The following is a 21,014-nucleotide window of genomic DNA, read 5'->3' on the forward strand; positions in this document are numbered from 1 at the left end:
AATAATCAACACAAACGCAAAAGCGTGCTCACACTGATGAAAAAAGAACAGGTTGACATGGCTCTGCTAAGCGAAACGCACATTTTAGAGAAAGACATAGATACGTTAGCGGACAACACATATCATAACATTAGTCACTCTTCCTTTGGAACGAGAACTCGGGGAGTAGCCATAGTCGTTAGACGGAAGTTGAATATTGAATTGAAGGGAGTATGGTCTGATGCAGATGGTCGGATAACTATAGCTAAGATTGTACACAAGAACAGGAAAATAGCGTTGGTAGCGGTATATGCCCCAAATTTGTACGAAGTTGGTTTCTTCACTACACTTACCAAAGCAATGTTAGACCTTCCCGATTACTCATTTATAATTGGTGCGGATTTTAATGCCATTTGGAATCCAAGGATGGACAAATCTTACCCCTCCTTTTCCAACGAACAAAAAAATGCATCTAATGCATTAAAGGATTGGTCGAAGATTACAGGTGTAAATGACTTATGGCGATCACTTAACCCCACGACCCGGAAGTACTCTTGTCGATCTGCGAGACATAACACATTATCCAGAATAGATTATGTTTTTGCATCCCCGAGAATATTTGATAAATATGATGTGGAAATGATACCCAATGTATTATCAGATCACTGTTATTTACTCCTAAAAGGAACATTTGGTATACTATCTTCCCAAGCCCCAAGATGGCGATTTAACTCGATGCTGCTTAATAACAAGGAATTCATTACACAACTCAAAGAAGCTCTTACAGTATTCCTACGGAGGAATGCAAACTCTGTGCAGGACCCCAGAATATTATGGATGTTGGTAAAGGGAATGATCAAGGATTTCACTGATAGCTTTTCCTCCAAAATGCGCAAGAATCGATGCTCAAAACTGGCTGAACTGGAAACGCTTTACTCAACATTATTTAATTCTTTACAATACAACAACTCGATTCGACTGGAAAATCAAGTTAATGTACTAAAAAAAGAGATTAATGCCATATACAGACAACAATCGGAAATACAAATACGTAGCACAAGACAACAGCAGTACTCAAGGTTCTAAACCAAGTCACCTATTAGCTATGCGATTAAGAGTTAATGCAAAATTTGCAGATATAACTACCATTAGAGCACAACAAGTACTTGTTACAGACCCTGAAAAAATAAACGCAACATTCAAAGAATTCTACTCCAACTTGTATAAATCAGAAACGACCTTCGATCAAAACAAAATGGACACATATCTTAATCAAATTAATCTCCCTAAACTTTCAGAGGATGACGCTAAACAGTTAGAAACACCGATCACACTAGAGGAACTCAAGAAGGCCATATCCGAAATGCAAAGTGGTAAGGCTCCTGGAAGAGACGGTATCCCACCAGAAATGTACCTCTCTTGTTGGGACATAATTGGACCCTTATTACTAAATATGATTTTATACTCAGTTAAGGAGGGGAACTTCCATAAGAACGACAATATTGCACTCATAACAGTCCTCCTTAAAAAAGACAAAGACCCCACCGAGTGCGGTAGTTATAGACCCTTAAGCCTCCTCGGAACCGATATCAAACTGTACTCTAAGGTATTAGCCATCAGATTACAAAAGCATATGACGTCTTTAGTTCATCCGGACCAAACTGGCTTCATAAGAGGCCGCTTGATCACTGATAACATAAGACGAATACTGCACGTACTAGATGCTGACAAGGACGACACCATACCTAAGGCGATGCTGTCCCTGGATGCAATGAAAGCTTTTGACAGGCTGGAATGGTCGTATCTATGGGCAGTATTAGAAAGGATGGGGTTAGGTAAAGGTTTCATTGATATGATTAAAGTAGTATACAAAGACCCATCGGCCATGATTACAACAGGTATAATCACCTCCGGAATCTTTCCGGTATCACGCTCAGCTAGACAGGGTTGCCCTCTTAGTCCCGGACTATTTGATCTATCATTAGAGCCTTTAGCACAATATATAAGACAATCCCAATCCATAGAACCAATCGTAATCAAGGGCACACAACATAAAATTAGTTTATATGCGGACGACGTAATACTGTTCATGCAAAACCCCAACACCACATTGCCTCATATGCTCGAGTTGATTGAGGACTTTGGAGATTGATCTGGATTTAAGATAAATTGGCCGAAGTCGGCTTTCCTTCCACTTAACGGCCCTGTGAAAAAAAATATAACCCTCCCAGAAGAGATACCTATGGTAAAACACTTTAGATGTTTGGGAGTGGAAATATTCCCCACCATAAGACAAACGGTGAAGCACAATTACATAAAAATCCAAAACAAAATCAAAGACGACCTTGATAGGTGGTCAAAACTTAAAAACTCAGTACAGGCACGGATATCAATAGTTAAGATGGACGTACTACCTAGAATCAACTTCTTCAGCTCAATGCTACCGTTACCCCCTCCAGAGGGTTACTGGAAAAAATTACACTCCTCCACATACACATTTATTTGGAATAACAAACCACCACGTATAAAAAGATCCACCGCACAGAGAAACAAAGCAGACGGTGGTATGGCATTTCCAGATTTTTTCCACTATTTTAAGGCGTACACTTTAAGACCATTGACAACATGGTTTGATCCCCAAGCATTAGTATCCTGGAGAAAATTTGAAGAAAATATAGTAGCCCCACATAGACTGAAGGACATAGCATACACTAAATTATCAATTAAGCAATGCGAACGGAAATTTGGCCCCATAATTACTCATGCGATCCGGATATGGCGTGAAACACAAAAAAAAGATTCTAACCCACATAAATGGCATAATCATACTCCCTTATTCAATAACAATGCACTCTTGATTGGAAAACGACCTATAAGATTCCCTATATGGGAAAAGCAAGGCATACACTCATTAGGTGATGTTTTTAACAAACAGGGTTTTTGTAGTTATGAAGAAATACGCAAAAAAATGTATCTCACCGAGTCAACATTTTTTTTTTTACACACAGTTATTGTTATGTTTGAAGTCTCACAGTGTTCCATTAAAGATACCAATTGAACACCACAGATACCACAAATTCTTCTATGAAAGAGAGACATCGAGAGGTTTTGTTTCAGATTTTTATCATCAATTACTAACGTCCTCGTATGAAACCCTCCACCTAGACTCCGTCTGGAGGAGGGATATACCAGACCTGGAAAGTGATTTTGATTGGCAAGAAGCCTGGGCAAATGTTCGATTTACATCAAGGAACCCGGACCATCAACAAATAAATCTTAACTATATTCACAGGACATACTTGACTCCTATAAGACTGAAAAAAATGGGTCTTAAACAAGACTCCAAATGCTCCTTATGTAAAAATTGGGGACGAGGGGACATTTATGCACATGTACTGGGACTGCCCACCAGTTAAGATATTCTGGAAAGAGGTGACCCAGCAATTATCAAATCTCTTAACTCTGAATATACCTGTACACCCCTCTGTATTACTGCTGAATGATGTTTTTGAGTGTGCAGTACATCCACAGCTAAAGAGGTTGGTTTTATCGGGTATCACAGTGGCTAAAAAGCTGATAGCATCACGATGGTTCCAACCGGAAAAAATTTGCCGAAAGGTCTTGATTATTACATATCTCGATGTGATTTATCAAGAAATATCTACAGCAAGAATTTTGGGTCTCAATGAATCCAAAATGACAATGTGGTTAGAAGTGGTGGAGAAAATAAAAGCTAGCATATAATGGTAGTGTCTGGTTAGGAGCGAGGGATAATGGATGGATTATTCAATGGGGGGTCCGGGAGGGGGGGGGGGGTACGAGCTAGAGCATATGTGTGTAGGGTATTAGATAGCAGGTATTGGGGGTATATCCTGTATAAGACATTTAACTATATGGTGATTTCATTGGATGTGCACTGTTAATAATGCTTGTATATCTTATCGTGTGTTGTCATGTTTGTTTATATGTTTGTTTAAAAAATTATAAAAAAAATAAAATACAAAAAGATCCTCCTCCTCACCTACAAATCCCTGCACGGGTTGGCCCCTTCCTACCTGACCAACCTACTCCACCCCTACACTCCAGCATGAGGCCTCCGCTCCTCCAACTCCGACCTCCTCACCATCCCCCGCACCAGGCGTTCCACACTGGGAGACCGAGCTTTCGCTGTAGCTGCCCCCAGGCTGTGGAACTCCCTCTCCCCCTTCATCTGAGGCTCTGACACCATCAACCTCTTCAAAACCCACCTAAAAACCCACCTGTTCACACTTGCCTTCACGCAACACGGCCCTGCTCCCAAGTAGCCCACTCCCTGACTTTTTTCTTTTAAGACACAGATCCCGTTGTTTTTGTTGTTTGTTTGTTTTCTGTTTCTTGTTTGTTTTTGTAAATTTTCTTGTTTCCACTTCATCCAATTGGACAGCACCTTGCTTCCTTTTTTTATCTTATTTGTTTTTTTCCTGTTGTTACTATACTCATATATTCATTCATTCATTTACCCTTTCTTTTATATAGCTTCTCTCTCCTTGTACAGTGTCATTGAGTCTGAGAAAGGCGCTTCTCTCTTCAAATCCAATTTATAGTGGTTAACACTGTCGCCTCACAGCAAGAAGGTCCAAGGTTCGATTCCTGCTTGGGGACCAGGTTTCCATGATGCCAGGTACCCAGGTGGGGTATCTCCCAAGCCTTTCTGTGTGGAGTTTGCATGTTCTCCCCGTGCTCGCAAGGGTTTCCCCCCCGATAAGATAAACCCAATGGAAAAACATGCACAACAACAGATCGCTAACGCTGTGGCGTCCTTGACGAAGACGGACAGGAGCACTTGGATTGGTCCCCTGGCGCGGCTCACGTTGACGCCTGTCTGCTCCCGGCTGCTCTTGGGGGGGAAGGTCAACGGGATGGGTTAATCGCAGAGACGAATCGCATCGGCGATCCTACAGAGACAATGCATGCGTGTGTGTTCCGGTGTGTGTGTGTGTGTTGAGGATAATTGTATGCCAATTAAAGACCTCTGAGCAGGTCCTGCATTATTATTATTATTATTATTATTATTATTATTATTATTATTATTATTATTATTATTATTATTATTATTATTATTATTATTATTATTATATGTATATTATATATTATTATTTATTTTAGTTTTTAGTTGAGCTTAGCTTAGTTTAGTTTGATTAGGATTCCCATTAGTTGACATAAAGAGCTTGCTGTATATAGGGTTTCAGTCAAAGTTATGTATGTATATAAGGCTGTCAATCGATTAAAATATTTAATCTGATTAATCGCATAATGTCCATAGTTAACTCACGATTAATTGCAAATTAATCACATCTTTTTTGTCTGTTCTAAATCTACCTTAAACTGATATTTTTCAAGTTTTAATACTCTTATCAACATGAGAGTCGACAAATGCTTGCTTTATGCAAAAAATGCATGTTTATTTATTGGCACAATGAGAAATACTGTCCAGAATCTTCAAGTAACTAAGATGTGCAAACTGCATTGTACATTATTTTTTTTCCTTTTTTTTTTAAAGCCAAACAAAGAAATAGCAGATGGGCATACCAATTTACTAACTGTAACATTACATAGTAATGATTACTAACACAGTAGTGTTGAACTTTACACTTGAACTATTCATCCCCCATTTTCTTGTTTAAGCAGCCGTTTAACACAAAAGGATGACCCTCATGCATTTCACATTTGCATAACATTCAAAACAAACAAAAGAACTTAAAAGAAAATAATAATTGAAACAATGAATCAAGTGTGCATGAAAGAAAAAGTTAGGAACTTGTTACACTCACCCACACACACACACACACACACACACACGCACACACACACACGCAAACACACACACACACACACACACACACACACACACACACACACACACACACACACACGCTTTGAGTCAGAAACAAACATAGTATCAATGAGAGTATCAATAATACACCTGAGTGAAGTCTAGTAAAAAGAAATATATATATTAAAAATATTATAAATTCCAACGCTCATCGAAAGTTATTGGTGGCCTCTACAAAAGGGCAGCAAAAAAACTACAATTCCCGATGTTCAAATTTTCATATCACTGTCAAAGATGCAAAGAAAAATCATAATTCATATTCTCCTTTGTTTCATCACAATTTAAGCAAGCCTAGTAATAGACACAATATTTATGACACAGGGAATACATTCACTGAGGTCCATAGATGTCCCTAGATACCCAAGAATATGCAAATATTGAAAACTTTATTAACAGATTGCAGAATGGGTACAGTACAGTACGGCTCAATACAAACAATTGTTAAGGGGCTGCAGACCAGAAAAAGACTTTCGTCTTGTTTACATCAGGGTCCCCCATTTTCAATTCATCAAGACATTTATGACATACATGACATACAGATATACAGTACTGTTTAATTCAAGACATTTATTACATACAAGACATACAAATATACAGTACTGTTTAAGAGAAAGAGATCATAAAGAAAAATATATACATTCGAAGGGGAAGAAACTGTACATTGGAGGGGGTTGGGTGGGTGGGGGGGGGTTTGGACATTTACCGGGGCCAGTTTCTAATTGCAGCCACCCGTAGGTGCTCTTTGAGAGCGGTTTTGAAGGAGGGTTGGGATTCACATTATTTTACGGCTGTGGGTAGGGCGTTCCACATTGTTGTGGCATAATTGCGAAATGTGTTTAGTCCCTTGTTTGAGCCGAATCTCGGTTGGACATGATTTGTGGAACCCCCTCTGGTGTTGTGGTCGTGGTATTCACTGACCTTTGGGAAGTATTTCGACATGTACATGGGTACCTTAGTGGTGTAGTAGTGTATCTTGTAGACCAGGCCCATTGCAAGTTGCTGTACTCTGTAGTCTACTCTAAGCCTATAGGTTGTCAAAATGGTCAGGGGTGAGGTGGGTTTTAGGAGTAAGGTCAAGCAGTAGTCTGACCAGTTTGTTTTGTGATGTTTATAGTCTTGTTTGTCCTAAACACTGTATCCTTCTGCAATTAAAACATCTTTTTTTTTTTTATCCACTTTTTCTCCCATTTTTCTATATTTTCTCCCATCCCAATTTCGTATCATCCAATTCAACCCTCCCCTGTCACGAACGCTGTTTCTTGCCTCCCACAAGCCGGCTGCAATGTGGACTAAGTCATACATAGCACAAGTCCCCTCCGGTACTTGAGGTAACAGCAGTCGCATCTTTTCACCTGCGCAGCTCGATCTCTCAGTGGCGAGGAGTAACGCGTGGGAGGCTCACGCTGCCCCCGACACTTCCTGATTCTACTGCGCAGGCGCACCAACCGACTTGTAGGAGTCGCTTGTTCACAACGTTCGATCCCCACCCTTCAGTTTTCCCTCCCCGTAATACGGCCAATGTGTATTACTGCGGACGACCAGCTAAACTGAAAACAATGTGGAGAGCTGGATTCGAACACGCGAATCCTAGCGTCTCCACACTGGTGGCGAGTGCCTTGCCCACTACACCACCTAGCCGCCCCAATTAAAACATCTTTATTGCATTTACAACAAGCTCCTAAACACTGTATTCTCCTGCAGTTAAAACAACAGTTTGATGGTATATTCTATTGTACCGCGGTATAAATCATTTTATAAATGAAAGGCACTCCTGTAACATGGTGATGTTGACTAGTACTGAACCCAGGCTCTATTTAAACATTACGATGTTGACTAGTACTGAACCCAGGCTCTATTTAAACATTATGATATTGACTATAGTATTTAACCCAGGCTCTATTTAAACATTATGATATTGACTATGGGGGACCCTGATGTAAACAAGACGAAAGTCTCTCTCTGGTCTGCATCCCCTTAACAATTGTGTGTATTGAGCTGTACTGTATTGTACCCATTCTGAAATCTGTTAATAAAGTTTTCAGTCAATCAATCAAAACTAGTATTGAACCCAGGCCCTATTTAAACATTATTATGTGGACTAGTACTGAACCCAGGCTCTATTTAACCATTGTCTGGCATGATGTTGACTAGTACTGAACCCAGGCTCTATTTAAACATTATGATATTGACTAGTACTGAACCCAGGCTCTATTTAAACATTATGATATTGACTATAGTATTGCACCCAGGCTATATTTAAACATTATGATATTGACTATAGTATTGAACCCAGGCTCTATTTAAACATTATGATATTGACTATAGTATTGAACCCAGGCCCTATTTAAACTCCCCCCCCTGCCATACAATACTGTATTGTTTTGTTTTACACTGTATAGAGCGACTTTCTTGTCAAACAGGTGTGACAGATGTGGAGCTAGGTTTGTCAGTGCTCACTTGGCTGTATGCCACCGATGGACGCAAGCTGGCAGCACGACTGGTACCGCGGCTGCTACTTTGACTGACAGGTCGACTGACAGGTCGGCTCACTGGGGCAAGGACGTCCTCCCTGGAGAAGAGCCATAGGAGGTGAGAATGACACGAAAATTAAAGGTTTATCACATACATGTCCATTTATCATGTTCGCTGTGCAATAAAATGAAACAAACAGGCCAGAGTCTGGCTGTTAAATGTTGGCTACCATAGGATTTGAAAGGTGCTATAGATACACATTTTATATAGAGTAATCATTTAAAAAACTAAAAACAAGTGCCTTATAACCAATTTACTAAACGCTACGACCAAATTAATTGGTAATAACTTTAGCATGTATACATAGTATCACAAATAAGCATTAAGGTTGTCTGAACATTAGTTATGCAGTGATATTATCAGAAACGTATTTGTGATTCTGCATTCTTGGTGGTTTCCATGGACAACAGTGAATAAACACGTCTACATAGACTCTGTGAAGTGAAATGATTTAACACTTTCAACTCATTTTCAGTTTATATTTATGTATTTGTAAACATAGACAAAGGGTTATAGTGGGAACAATGAATAGGAGATTATTTAGCAGCACTGGTTAGTTTACTTTCTCTTGGCGCAGAGAGGGCTGACAGTGACACGCCGTCCGACTCCCTGTGTAGGAGTGTGTGCAACTACATTGTTTTCTATATAAAGCAATAATTGGAGATTGCCCAAAGTATCTCCCTTCGCTATTGAAGTGGACATCTGGACCCTATGGTACATGATCCAATTATTGGCTCACGCTCAAAGCAAAGAGTTTGTACTGAACTTGGGAAATCTTCTTTTAGCTTCTGTGTTTCTGATACGTGGAACATCATACAACAAACTCAATATAACCATAACCTGCAGTTGTTTCACTTAATTGTATATACTCTGTTGTGTTTTGCATTTTCTGTGTATTTGTTTTATTTATGTTGTATTTATTATGTATGTTGCTCAACATCATTGCAAATGTTTTCAAGTGAAGTACAGACTGCCATACTTATGAACCATCACAAGGGGTAGATTGAGTGACCATGAGTGAGTGAAAGAAATCCTGGGTTTATGAGGATGTCTGACTCTTAACTACTAAACCCTGGCCTGCACAGACTCTAGCACAATGTGTATTATGACTCTTAACTGCTAAACCCTGCACGGACTCTATGTGTATTATGACTCTTAACTACTAAACCCTGCACGGACTCTATGTGTATTATGACTCTTAACTGCTAAACCCTGCACGGACTCTATGTGTATTATGACTCTTAACTGCTAAACCCTGCACGGACTCTATGTGTATTATGACTCTTAACTACTAAACCCTGCATGGACTCTATGTGTATTATGATGACCATTAACTGCTAAACCCTGCATGGACTCTAGCGCAGTGTGTATTATGACAAAGTTTGTACAATTTTATATGTGCAATTACATTTACTATTTGAATAAAATCCACTAAAATCCCATTCAGTTTGTTTAGTTTTTTTCTTGACATTTCACTGTTATTACACAATTATATCATACAGTAATGTTAAATAACTGCCAGATTGAAAGATGAAGATGAAAAAGGGGGCAAAAGCACTTACTCCTATAGGACATTCTTTGACCATTTTACAGCCCAAAATACAGAAAATATCCAGGCGGAATTCTATAATATATTATAATTATAGTACTTAAACTCTTAAAGAGTTTTTAACAACTAAATCCAGCTGCAAGCTAGCCTATCTTAGTACAAATTAGCGGATACGGACTACTATAGCCTAGCTTAGTGCAAATGAATGGAAGCGGATACGGACTACTAGCCTAGCTTAAAACTCCGGGAGAGGTGTTGTTGGCCAACTGCTAGGCTAGCTGGGCTGTATCTGCTTCCATTAATTTGTGCTAAGCTAGGCTTTCTACTGAACACTATGCTAGACATTCTGCATTCTAGGATAGATGGACAATTTTTGATGACATCAAACATGGAGGCAGCCATAATTAAAGGACTTGAACCCAGGCTATATTTAAACACTGTCTGGCACTGATACAATGTATGGTTTGCTAACCATTTCCTCAGTAGAACATAAGAAGACACATCTGATTATACTGTGAGCCTCCCTAGTCTGGAAAGGCACAGGCACCATGGCCCTCTAAGGCTTCAACATGTGCCGCACTGGATTGTATTGGAGCCTGATAGGCTAGTGAAGCGATCAGTGAAATTAAGGTTTGTATTAGTCAACATCATGCCAGACAACTTTAGGTAAGGCCTAAAGTAGGGCCTGGGTCAAACTGGTCAAACTGGTCAAACTTCCTCTTCTACATTCTATTGTGACAGTTTTGCCTCCTGCCGTTACCTGATCTCATTCGACTCCTCCTTCTCACGGGGGGGCTTGGATCGGAACTTCCAGACGGCGATCCCGACGAAGATCCCAAGCCCAAGGAGAAACACGAGGAGCAGACAGCCCACCACAATGCCAATGATCACTCCTGCTTTGGGGGGTCTGGGGGGTCTGTTCACCTTCAGGTCGATCCTGCATCGCTCCGCACCCATGCTGTTCGTCGCCTCACAAAGGTAGATCCCGGCAAAGCTCTCTGAGTGGTTACTGATCGCCAGCTGCCCGGTCACAGCGTTCTGCGAGGCGGCGGGAGGGATGGGGCCTCCCCGCTCTCTCTTCCACACGTAGCTCAAGGGAGTGGATCCTATGGTAGACTTGCAGCGCAGGGTGACGGGCCTCCCCACCATGCCGCCGCCCTCCATCCAGCACTTGGGCACGGACGGCTTCACCATCACCGCCAGTGCCACCTTCCGCATGTCCACTCCGGGTGCCTTCCTGACTTTACACTGGTAGGTGGAACTGTGAGCGGGGGACAACGAGGCAATCGAGAGCGACGCGTCCCCCGTGGAGGGGTCGCCAGCGGCAAAGTCCAGACCCTGAGCCATCGCGTGGCTACTATGGATGTGTTTAGTTCCACGTGCGTAGGACATGAGCAGCTGGTCTTTCTGCGTGGGATCTGGACTGACCGCTGACCATTCTATATCCAGCTCTCCGGTGTCGGCGGGACCCGGCACGTAGGTGCAGCCCAGAGTCACCTTCTCTCCCACCGCACCCTGGAGCGTCTGGGGCCCCGTAGAGGTCACCTGCATTCCCCTGCACCCTGCATCTAGAAGACCTGCAGTGAATATGAAAACCACAGACAGGCAGGGAGGGCACCTGTGCAGATATCAATAGAGAGAGAGAGAGAGAGAGAGAGAGAGAGAGAGAGAGAGAGAGAGAGAGAGAGAGAGAGAGAGAGAGAGAGAGAGAGTCTCATTAATTTGTGATTAACTCAAGATCCAGTCCTTCAAATAGTGACCCCGAGACAGACGCACATAAAGCAGCTGGTGAACATAGGATTTAGATGGAAATGTAACCCGGCCTGCAGCACTTCTACGAGAACAGAAATAAAATAATCACATTCGTCATACAGTACACAGAGTCATTTAGCTGACGCTTTTATCCAAAGCGACTTACAAGTTCTGTACGACAAGTCATCAGGAAGGGCACAACTCTATGGTTGGAAACATCACACCAAGTAGTGTAGTGTATGTTCATGGAAAGAGGGGTGGAGATAGAGATGGAGAGAGTGAGAGATGGAGAAAGAGAAATGGAGAGAGATGGAGAGAGGGAGAGAAAGATGGAGAGAGAACAAGAAGGAGACGTATTCAGAGCTGAAATATGCGATCCCATTGAGATAACATGTCAGTGAAACTTACGAGTCTGTACAATCAAGTTAAAGATGAGATTAAACGTGAGTTAATGAACGTAGAATGATTGACACCGACCGGTGGGTTGACATAAATTATATATATTAATTGATATATTTTGTGAGTTGATATAAATGTAACTGGCATAATATTGTCTCATATAAACCGCAGGCCCCTGAATTGAATTGAATCAAATTTGCATCATGGCAGACTTTGTGATATCAACAAATATCATATTGTTGTCCAAATAATCTATATAAAATGGTATTGTGATGAAACGTGTTATCTCTCTAGCCACGCCCCTTCTCTCTAGCCCCGCCCCACCACTACAGACTGATAACCTCCCAGTCACAATCCACCTTTCATCTCTCTAGTCCCATCCCCCTCCACTACAGACAGCATGACTACAATAGAGGGATGCCTACTGCTATTCTATTCTATTATTATGTTCTATTTTTACTATATTCTATTCTGTTCTATTATACTTTGTTATAGGTAATGACTATGACTATATATATATATATTATACTATTGCAAGAGAGAGAGAGGTGATGGAAAGAGAGAGAGAGAGAGAGAGAGAGAGAGAGAGAGAGAGAGAGAGAGTCTCATTAATTTGTGATTAACTCAAGATCCAGTCCTTCAAATAGTGAGCCTGAGACAGACGCACATAAAGCAGCTGGTGAACACAGGATTTAGATGGAAATGTAACCCGGCCTGCAGCACTTCTACAAGAACAGAAATAAAATAATCACATTCGTCATACAGTACACAGAGTCATTTAGCTGACGCTTTTATCCAAAGCGACTTACAAGTTCTGTACGACAAGTCATCAGGAAGGGCACAACTCTATGGTTGGAAACATCACACCAAGTAGTGTAGTGTATGTTCATGCCTTCAAGAAGAGACTGAACAAACACCTCCTAAGCATGAGACTGTAGTTCTAAAGGACTCACACACACACACACACACACACACACACACACACACACACACACACACACACACACACACACACACACACACACACACACACACACACACACACACACACACACACACCAGCTTCATATTATTAAGAAAAAACCTAACTAAACTTACTGTCATGCACTTGTCCTATGTACCCTACACTGTAGCACTCAACACTTTGATGAACATTGTTACTCAGCTGATAGAGTTGTACCCTTCCTGATTACTTGTTGTACAAAACTTGTAAGTCGCTTTGGATAAAAGCTTCAGCTAAATGACAAAATGTAAATGTAAATGCATATATTCCCGAGTAGCTGCCACAGCACGTGACAAAATCAAAATGAGAGTTATTGAAAATACCTGAACAACGGCAGTACATCCAGACTTCTGGCCATTGAACAACACTATCTGTGAAGCTGCAGGGTGCTGTGTAGCTGCTCTCTCTGTCATTAGAGTAGAACTCCAGAAACAGTCGCTTGCCTATTTCCTTCCTCCTCCCCCAATTAGAATAAACCCATCCCATTGGGTGTTTGTTTGGTCCACCAGTTCTACCTGTTTATCAAGACACACACCTTGTTATTTGAATGTGAATCCTGCTAATCTGATTCCCCTTTAGCCAACAATTAGCAATTGTTGTAGCATGTTGCCTGATAACAATAAAACCACAAACAAACACTAAACAACAAATAAAAATACTTGAGCTAGATGTTTTAGTGAGTTTTCCCTTACCTTTGCGTGGGGTATGTCTGCGAGTGTTGCATTCATTTATTTAAAAAATGTTGGACTTCATGGTGTTTTTGCTTTGTTCTTGATTTATTGTGATGTTTCTTCTTGACTTGTTTATAAAGAAGACGTGTCCGGCCCATGGGGACATTAACGTGTGTTGTCGGGCCTTACAAATACATTTGATTTGATTTGATATAATCCTACAGTGTAAACAATCTGTAAACACCTCCCACGTGTCGCCTGGCTATTGTCTTGAGGAGACTGTGGAGATGTGATACTCTCAACGTCTAGGTGTCTCGGGGGAAACTGGTTATTCAAACAAAAACACGATCACTTTAAACACTTTGAAGCCCAACAAAGCTTGGTACTGCTGTATGGTACATGTAGTACAAAGGGAAGCACCCCTTGTGAAAGGAAAGGGGTGACACCCCTATCTTCAGTATGATCCTCAGAGGAGCCCCCGTGCACCCCATCTTCTGTTAGTGCATTGCCCTGGCATAAATGACAGAACATCCACACAAGTTATCTCTGTTTTTAAAAATAAATAAATATAAAAACACGTCTATAAACCAACACTGGCTCTCTGAGAGTGGTCATCTGTAAAAAAAAAAAAACACCTCCCTGTACAACTGTCCCTCTGATTTGAGGAATCAGCCATGGCCTTCCATACATAATATGATATATTATGATACGAGACATGCTTTTATGAAAAGCTTCATGTTACCCTTACCTAAAACCAACGCTTTAAAAAAAACTAATGTATAGAGCTATGTCAGACTGGAACAGACTACCACTGTGTTTGACCCAGAAGAAGAACAGTTTTAAAAATACATTTAGAACAGCAAAGTGCTTTATTGGTATGATAAGATGCATCTTACATTTCCAAAGCATACATATAACAAGAGCATAGTATTAAAACATTTAGTCACAAACTATAGCCAATATTTCAAAATCTTCACACACAAATAAATAACTATAGAACTGAACAAATACCTATTTGGAACAACAAACAAACTGGTGAGCAAACAAATAAACAAGATGATAGTGAACATAATAATAATAATTAAAGTGATAGAATAAGAAATGTGGTTACTCAGTGAGTATTAAATGTCCCATATTTCAGTCTGTTTCTACTGCTAGGCTGTGGTCACTGAGTCTGTACCTATGTCTTTGTCAGTTTTGGATCAGTAACAGTGGTCAGATAGTCTGCCACGGTGTACTCTCCATTTAGGGCCAAATAGCATTCAAATTGGGTGTTTTTGTGGTATTTTTCCTCAGACAGGAAAGCACTGCAGAGGGCACCACCCAACGCACATCCCTCCCTGCAATTGAGACTATTCATCACAAACGGTGTCTGAGGAAGGCACGCATCATTGTCAAGGACACCTCTCATCACAATCAATCAATCAATCAATCAATCACTCACTCACTCACTCACTCACTCACTCACTCACTCACTCACTCACTCACTCACTCACTCACTCACTCACTCACTCACTCACTCACTCACTCACTCACTCACTCCACAAACAACGGGTCCAATGGTCTAACATCCTCTCTCTCCTGATTCCTGAACCTATTTAATTCAAAAGGAAGATATTGATGGACATTAGCTATAGTACAGCTCAGCAGCTGTAACAGAATCATTTAATAATTTTTTATTATTTACGTTTCAACAGCGTCAAAATATTTATTTAAATTATAATTAATTCAAGTTCAAGTTCAAGAGAAAGAGATCATAAAAAAATATATATACATTAGAAGGGGAAGAAACTGTACATTGGAGGGGGTTGGGTGGGTGGGGGGTGTTTGGACATTTACCGGGGCCAGTTTCTAACTCTAGTCTCACGCTGCCCCCGACACTTCCTGATTCTACTGCGCAGGCGCACCAACCGACCTGTAGGAGTCGCTGTCCACAACGCCCGATCCCCACCCATCAGTTTCCCACCCCCTAATACGGCCAATGTGTATTAGTACGGACGACCAGCTAAACTGAAAGCAAATGTGGAGCGCTGGGCTCGAACAGACGAGCCCAGCGTCTCCAGATTTCGTGGCGAGAGCCTTGCCCACTACGCCACGTAGCCGCCCTACCTTTGGGAAGTATTTAGACATGTACATGGGTACCTTAGTGGTGTAGTAGTGTATCTTGTAGACCAGGCCCATTGCAAGTTGCTGTACTCTGTAGTCTACTCTAAGCCTATAGGTTGTCAAAATGGTCAGGGGTGAGGTGGGTTTTAGGAGTAAGGTCAAGCAGTAGTCTGACCAGTTTGTTTTGTGATGTTTATAGTCTTGTTTGTCCTAAACACTGTATCCTTCTGCAATTAAAACATCTTTATTGCATTTACAACAAGCTCCTAAACACTGTATTCTCCTGCAGTTAAAACAACAGTTTGATGGTATATTCTATTGTACCGCGGTATAAATAATTTTATAAATGAAAGGCACTCCTGTAACATGGTGATGTTGACTAGTACTGAACTCAGGCTCTATTTAAACATTACGATGTTGACTACTGAACCCAGGCTCTATTTAAACATTATGATATTGACTATAGTATTGAACCCAGGCCCTATTTAAACATTATTATGTTGACTAGTACTGAACCATTGTCTGGCAGGATGTTGATTAGTACTGAACCCAGGCTCTATTTAACCATTGTCTGGCATGCTGTTGACTAGTACTGAAACCAGGTCCTGTTTAAAAATTATGATGTTGACTAGTACTGAACCCAGGCTCTATTTAAACATTATGATGTTACTAGTACTGAACCAAGGTCCCGTTTAAACATTATGATGTTGACTAGTACTGAACCCAGGCTCTATTTAAACATTATGATGTTGACTAGTACTGAACCCAGGCTCTATTTAAACATTATGATATTGACTAGTACTGAACCCAGGCCCTATTTAAACATTATGATGTTGACTAGTACTGAACCCAGGCCCTATTTAAACATTATGATATTGACTAGTACTGAACCCAGGCCCTATTTCAAGTTTATTTAATAGTTGTCATACAGAATACTTTTATACAAAATGCTTCTTTCTGTTACGCTCCAGAGACTGTGCTAGACAAAAGATAAGTATGAAATAAAATAGTATAGCATGTAAAAATAGAAGTAAAAAATAGAAGTCACGTACGTAGACACAGTGTTCAGTATATACATATGTACAATGTTCAATGCAGAATAGAAGTAACTGAGTTACCATACAATATACAATATACTATGCAATATACTAATATACAATATACTATATAGTGCAAAGCAGAAATGGGATGAGGTACAATTTAGGTACAATTTACAGTAAGGTGTACTGAGGTATGGGTTGTAGTGCAAATCCTTTACCAATAAATATAAAGTGTGTTTAGGTGTTCCAAAGTGTGGAGAGTGGGTGCTGCAGTGTGTTGTTTGTTTAAAGTGAGTGTGTGCGTGTGGATGTGTGTGCTGTGAGTGCATTTGATGGTTGTTGCATAGTGTTATTGTTCGTTGAGCAACATTATGATGTTGACTAGTATTGAACCCAGGCCCTATTTAAACTCCCCCCCTGCCATAAAATACTGTATTGTTTTACACTGTATAGAGCGACTTTCTTGTCAAACGGCATATACGCCATACATGCTGTCATCATCATTGACAGGTGCGGAGCTAGGTCTGTTGCTGGAGGGAGAGGGCGTGACTTGTTTGTCCCTCTTCTTAGCAGTGCTCACTTGGCTGTATGCCACTGCTGTATGCAAGCTGGCAGCACGGCTGGCAGCACGACTGGTACCACGGCTGCTACTTTGACTGACAGGTCGACTGACAGGTCGGCTCACTGGGGCAAGGGCGTCCTCCCTGGAGAAGAGCCATAAGAGGTGAGAATGACACGAAAATTAAAGGTTTATCACATACATGTCCATTTATCATGTTCGCAGTGCAACAAACAGGCCACAGTCTGGCTGTTAAATGTTGGCTACCATAGGATTTGAAAGGTGCTATAGATACACATTTTATATAGAGTAATCATTTAAAAAACGAAAAACAAGTGCCTTATAACCAATTTACCAAACTCTTAATTAATTAATTGGTAATAACTTTAGCATGTATACATAGTATCACAAATAAGCATTAAGGTTGTCTGAACATTAGTTATGCAGTGATATAGTTATCAGAAAAGTATTTGTGATTCTGCATTCTTGGTGGTTTCCATGGACAACAGTGAATAAACACGTCTACATAGACTCTGTGAAGTGAAATGATTTAACACTTTCAACTCATTTTCTGTTTATATTTATGTATTTGTAAACATAGACAAAAGGTTATAGTGGGAACAATGAATAGGAGATTATTTAGCAGCACTGGTTAGTTTACTTTCTCTTGGCGCAGAGAGGGCTGACAGTGACACGCCGTCCGACTCCCTGTGTAGGAGTGTGTGCAACTACCTTGTTTTCTATATAAAGCAATAATTGGAGATTGCCCAAAGTATCTCCCTTCGCTATTGAAGTGGACATCTGGACCCTATGGTACATGATCCAATTATTGGCTCACGCTCAAAGCAAAGAGTTTGTACTGAACTTGGGAAATCTTCTTTTAGCTTCTGTGTTTCTGATACGTGGAACATCATACAACAAACTCAATATAACCATAACCTGCAGTTGTTTCACTTAATTGTATATACTCTGTTGTGTTTTGCATTTTCTGTGTATTTGTTGTATTTATGTTGTATTTATTATGTATGTTGCTCAACATCATTGCAAATGTTTTAAAGTGAAGTACAGACTGCCATACTTATGAACCATCACAAGGGGTAGATTGAGTGACCATGAGTGAGTGAGAGAAAGAAATCCTGGGTTTATGAGGATGTCTGACTCTTAACTACTAAACCCTGGCCTGCACAGACTCTAGCACAATGTGTATTATGACTCTTAACTGCTAAACCCTGCACGGACTCTATGTGTATTATGACTCTTAACTGCTAAACCCTGCACGGACTCTATGTGTATTATGACTCTTAACTGCTAAACCCTGCATGGACTCTATGTGTATTATGACTCTTAACTGCTAAACCCTGCACGGACTCTATGTGTATTATGATGACCATTAACTGCTAAACCCTGCATGGACTCTAGCGCAGTGTGTATTATGACTCTTAACTGCTAAACCCTGCACGGACTCTATGTGTATTATGACTCTTAACTGCTAAACCCTGCATGGACTCTAGCGCAGTGTGTATTATGAGAAAGTTTGTACAATTTGATATGTGCAATTACATTTACTATTTGAATAAAATCCTCTAAAATCCCATTACGTTTTTTAGTTTTTTCTTGATAATTCACTGTTATTACACAATTATATCATACAGTAATGTTAAATAACTGCCAGATTGAAAGATGAAGTAATAATGAAGAAGAGGGCAAAAGCACTTACCCCTAGGACATTCTTTGACCATTAGCCTAGCCTAAAACTCCGGGAGAGGTGTTGTTGGCCAACTACTGGGCTGTATCTGCTTCCATTAATTTGTGCTAAGCTAGGCTTTCTACTGAAAACTATGCTTCTGCATTCTAGGATAGATGGACAATTTTTGATGACATCAAACATGGAGGCAGCCATAATTAAAGGACTTGAACCCAGGCTATATTTAAACACTGTCTGGCACTGATACAATGTATGGTTTGCTAACCATTTCCTCAGTAGAACATAAGAAGACACATCTGATTATACTGTGAGCCTCCCTAGTCTGGAAAGGCACAGGCACCATGGCCCTCTAAGGCTTCAACATGTGCCGCACTGGATTGTATTGGAGCCTGAGAGGCTAGTGAAGCGATCAGTGAAATTAAGGTTTGTATTAGTCAACATCATGCCAGACAACTTTAGGGCCTGGGTCAAACTGGTCAAACTGGTCAAACTGGTCAAACTGGTCAAACTTCCTCTTCTACATTCTAGCCTATTGTGACAGTTTTGCCTCCTGCCGTTACCTGATCTCATTCGACTCCTCCTTGTCACGGGGGGGCTTGCATCGGAACTTCCAGGCGACGATCCCGACGAAGATCCCAAAGATAACCACGAGGAGCAGAGAGCCCACCACAATGCCAATGATCACTCCTGCTTTGTTGGGGGGTCTGTTCGCCTTCAGGTCGATCCTGCATCGCTCCGCACCCATGCTGTTCGTCGCCTCACAAAGGTAGATCCCGGCAAAGCTCGCTGAGTGGTTACTGATCGCCAGCTGCCCGGTCACAGCGTTCTGCGAGGCGGCGGGAGGGATGGGGCCTCCCCGCTCTCTCTTCCACACGTAGCTCAAGGGAGTGGATCCTATGGTAGACTTGCAGCGCAGGGTGACGGGCCTCCCCACCATGCCGCCGCCCTCCATCCAGCACTTGGGCACGGACGGCTTCACCATCACCGCCAGTGACACCTTCCGCATGTCCACTCCGGGTGCCTTCCTGACTTTACACTGGTAGGTGGAACTGTGAGCGGGGGACAACGAGGCAATCGAGAGCGACGCGTCCCCCGTGGAGGGGTCGCCGGCGGCAAAGTCCAGACCCTGAGCCATCGCGTGGCTACTATGGATGTGTTTAGTTCCACGTGCGTAGGACATGAGCAGCTGGTCTTTCTGCGTGGGGTCTGGACTGACCGCTGACCATTCTATATCCAGCTCTCCGGTGTCGGCGGGACCCGGCAGGTAGGTGCAGCCCAGAGTCACCTTCTCTCCCAGCGCACCCTGGAGCGTCTGGGGCCCCGTAGAGGTCACCTGCATTCCCCTGCACCCTGCATCCAGAAGACCTGCAGTGAATATGAAAACCACAGACAGGCAGGGAGGGCACCTGTGCAGATATCAATATGGAGAGTCTCATTAATCCGTGATTAACTCAAGATCACACAATCAATCAATCAATCAATTCAATCAATCAATCAATCATCCATTCCTTCAAATAGTGACCCCGAGACAGACGCACATAAAGCAGCTGGTGAACACAGGATTTAGATGGAAATGTAACCCGGCCTGCAGCACTTCTACGAGAACAGAAATAAAATAATCACATTCGTCATACAGTACACGATGTGTGTTCTGTTGCTCTGCGTTGCTCTCAGAACCAAAAGCCTTGACGGGAGCTTTCTTCACTCTGCTGTAACAACATGGAACAGCCGTGCCCCTCCGCTACATTTACATTTAGTCTTTTAGCTGACGCTTTTATCCAAAGTCACTTACAAGTTCTGTACGACAAGTCATCAGGAAGGGCACAACTCTATGGTTGGAATCATCA

At 41.5% G+C, this 21,014-nt stretch overlaps 2 protein-coding genes across 3 annotated transcripts; both read right to left on the bottom strand.

The window, feature by feature from the left end:
- Positions 1–7,523: 7,523 nt before the first annotated feature.
- On the bottom strand, positions 7,524–13,491 carry LOC311240038 (coxsackievirus and adenovirus receptor homolog). Of its 2 annotated transcripts, none has more exons than XM_084328538.1 (3): positions 13,410–13,491; positions 10,693–11,550; positions 7,524–8,420 (listed from the first exon to the last, which is right to left on the bottom strand). In XM_084328538.1, exons 1-3 carry the CDS (start codon positions 13,442–13,444, stop codon positions 8,264–8,266), a joined length of 1,050 nt encoding a protein of 349 aa, XP_084184664.1. In that variant the 5' UTR covers positions 13,445–13,491; the 3' UTR covers positions 7,524–8,263. The 2 variants fall into 2 exon arrangements, with proteins under 2 accessions (XP_084184664.1, XP_084184665.1); XM_084328539.1 differs by having other exon boundaries at positions 8,236–8,420; positions 10,857–11,550.
- Positions 13,492–17,369: 3,878 nt separating this feature from the next.
- Positions 17,370–20,506, bottom strand: LOC311240471 (coxsackievirus and adenovirus receptor homolog; the record flags this gene model as incomplete). The annotated part of the gene is made up of 2 exons (XM_084329051.1): positions 17,370–17,607; positions 19,728–20,506. 2 exons carry the CDS (start codon positions 20,504–20,506, stop codon positions 17,370–17,372), a joined length of 1,017 nt encoding a protein of 338 aa, XP_084185177.1.
- Between the last annotated feature and the right edge of the window lie 508 nt (positions 20,507–21,014).

Source organism: Notolepis coatsorum, assembly GCF_963971535.1.
Source record: "Notolepis coatsorum genome assembly, chromosome: 14".
Classification (NCBI taxonomy): Eukaryota; Metazoa; Chordata; class Actinopteri; order Aulopiformes; family Paralepididae; genus Notolepis; species Notolepis coatsorum.

What these genes read in the sequence shown, in the direction of transcription:
- LOC311240038 (XM_084328538.1), bottom strand. Translation starts at nt 13,444, where the DNA reads ATGGCCAGAAGTCTGGATGTACTGCCGTTGTTCAG. An exon ending in GATGTACTGCCGTTGTTCAG is followed by an intron (nt 11,551 to 13,409) that starts GTATTTTCAATA and finishes ATATCTGCACAG; the next exon opens with GTGCCCTCCCTGCCTGTCTG. An exon ending in GAGGAGTCGAATGAGATCAG is followed by an intron (nt 8,421 to 10,692) that starts GTAACGGCAGGA and finishes GCTCTTCTCCAG; the next exon opens with GGAGGACGTCCTTGCCCCAG.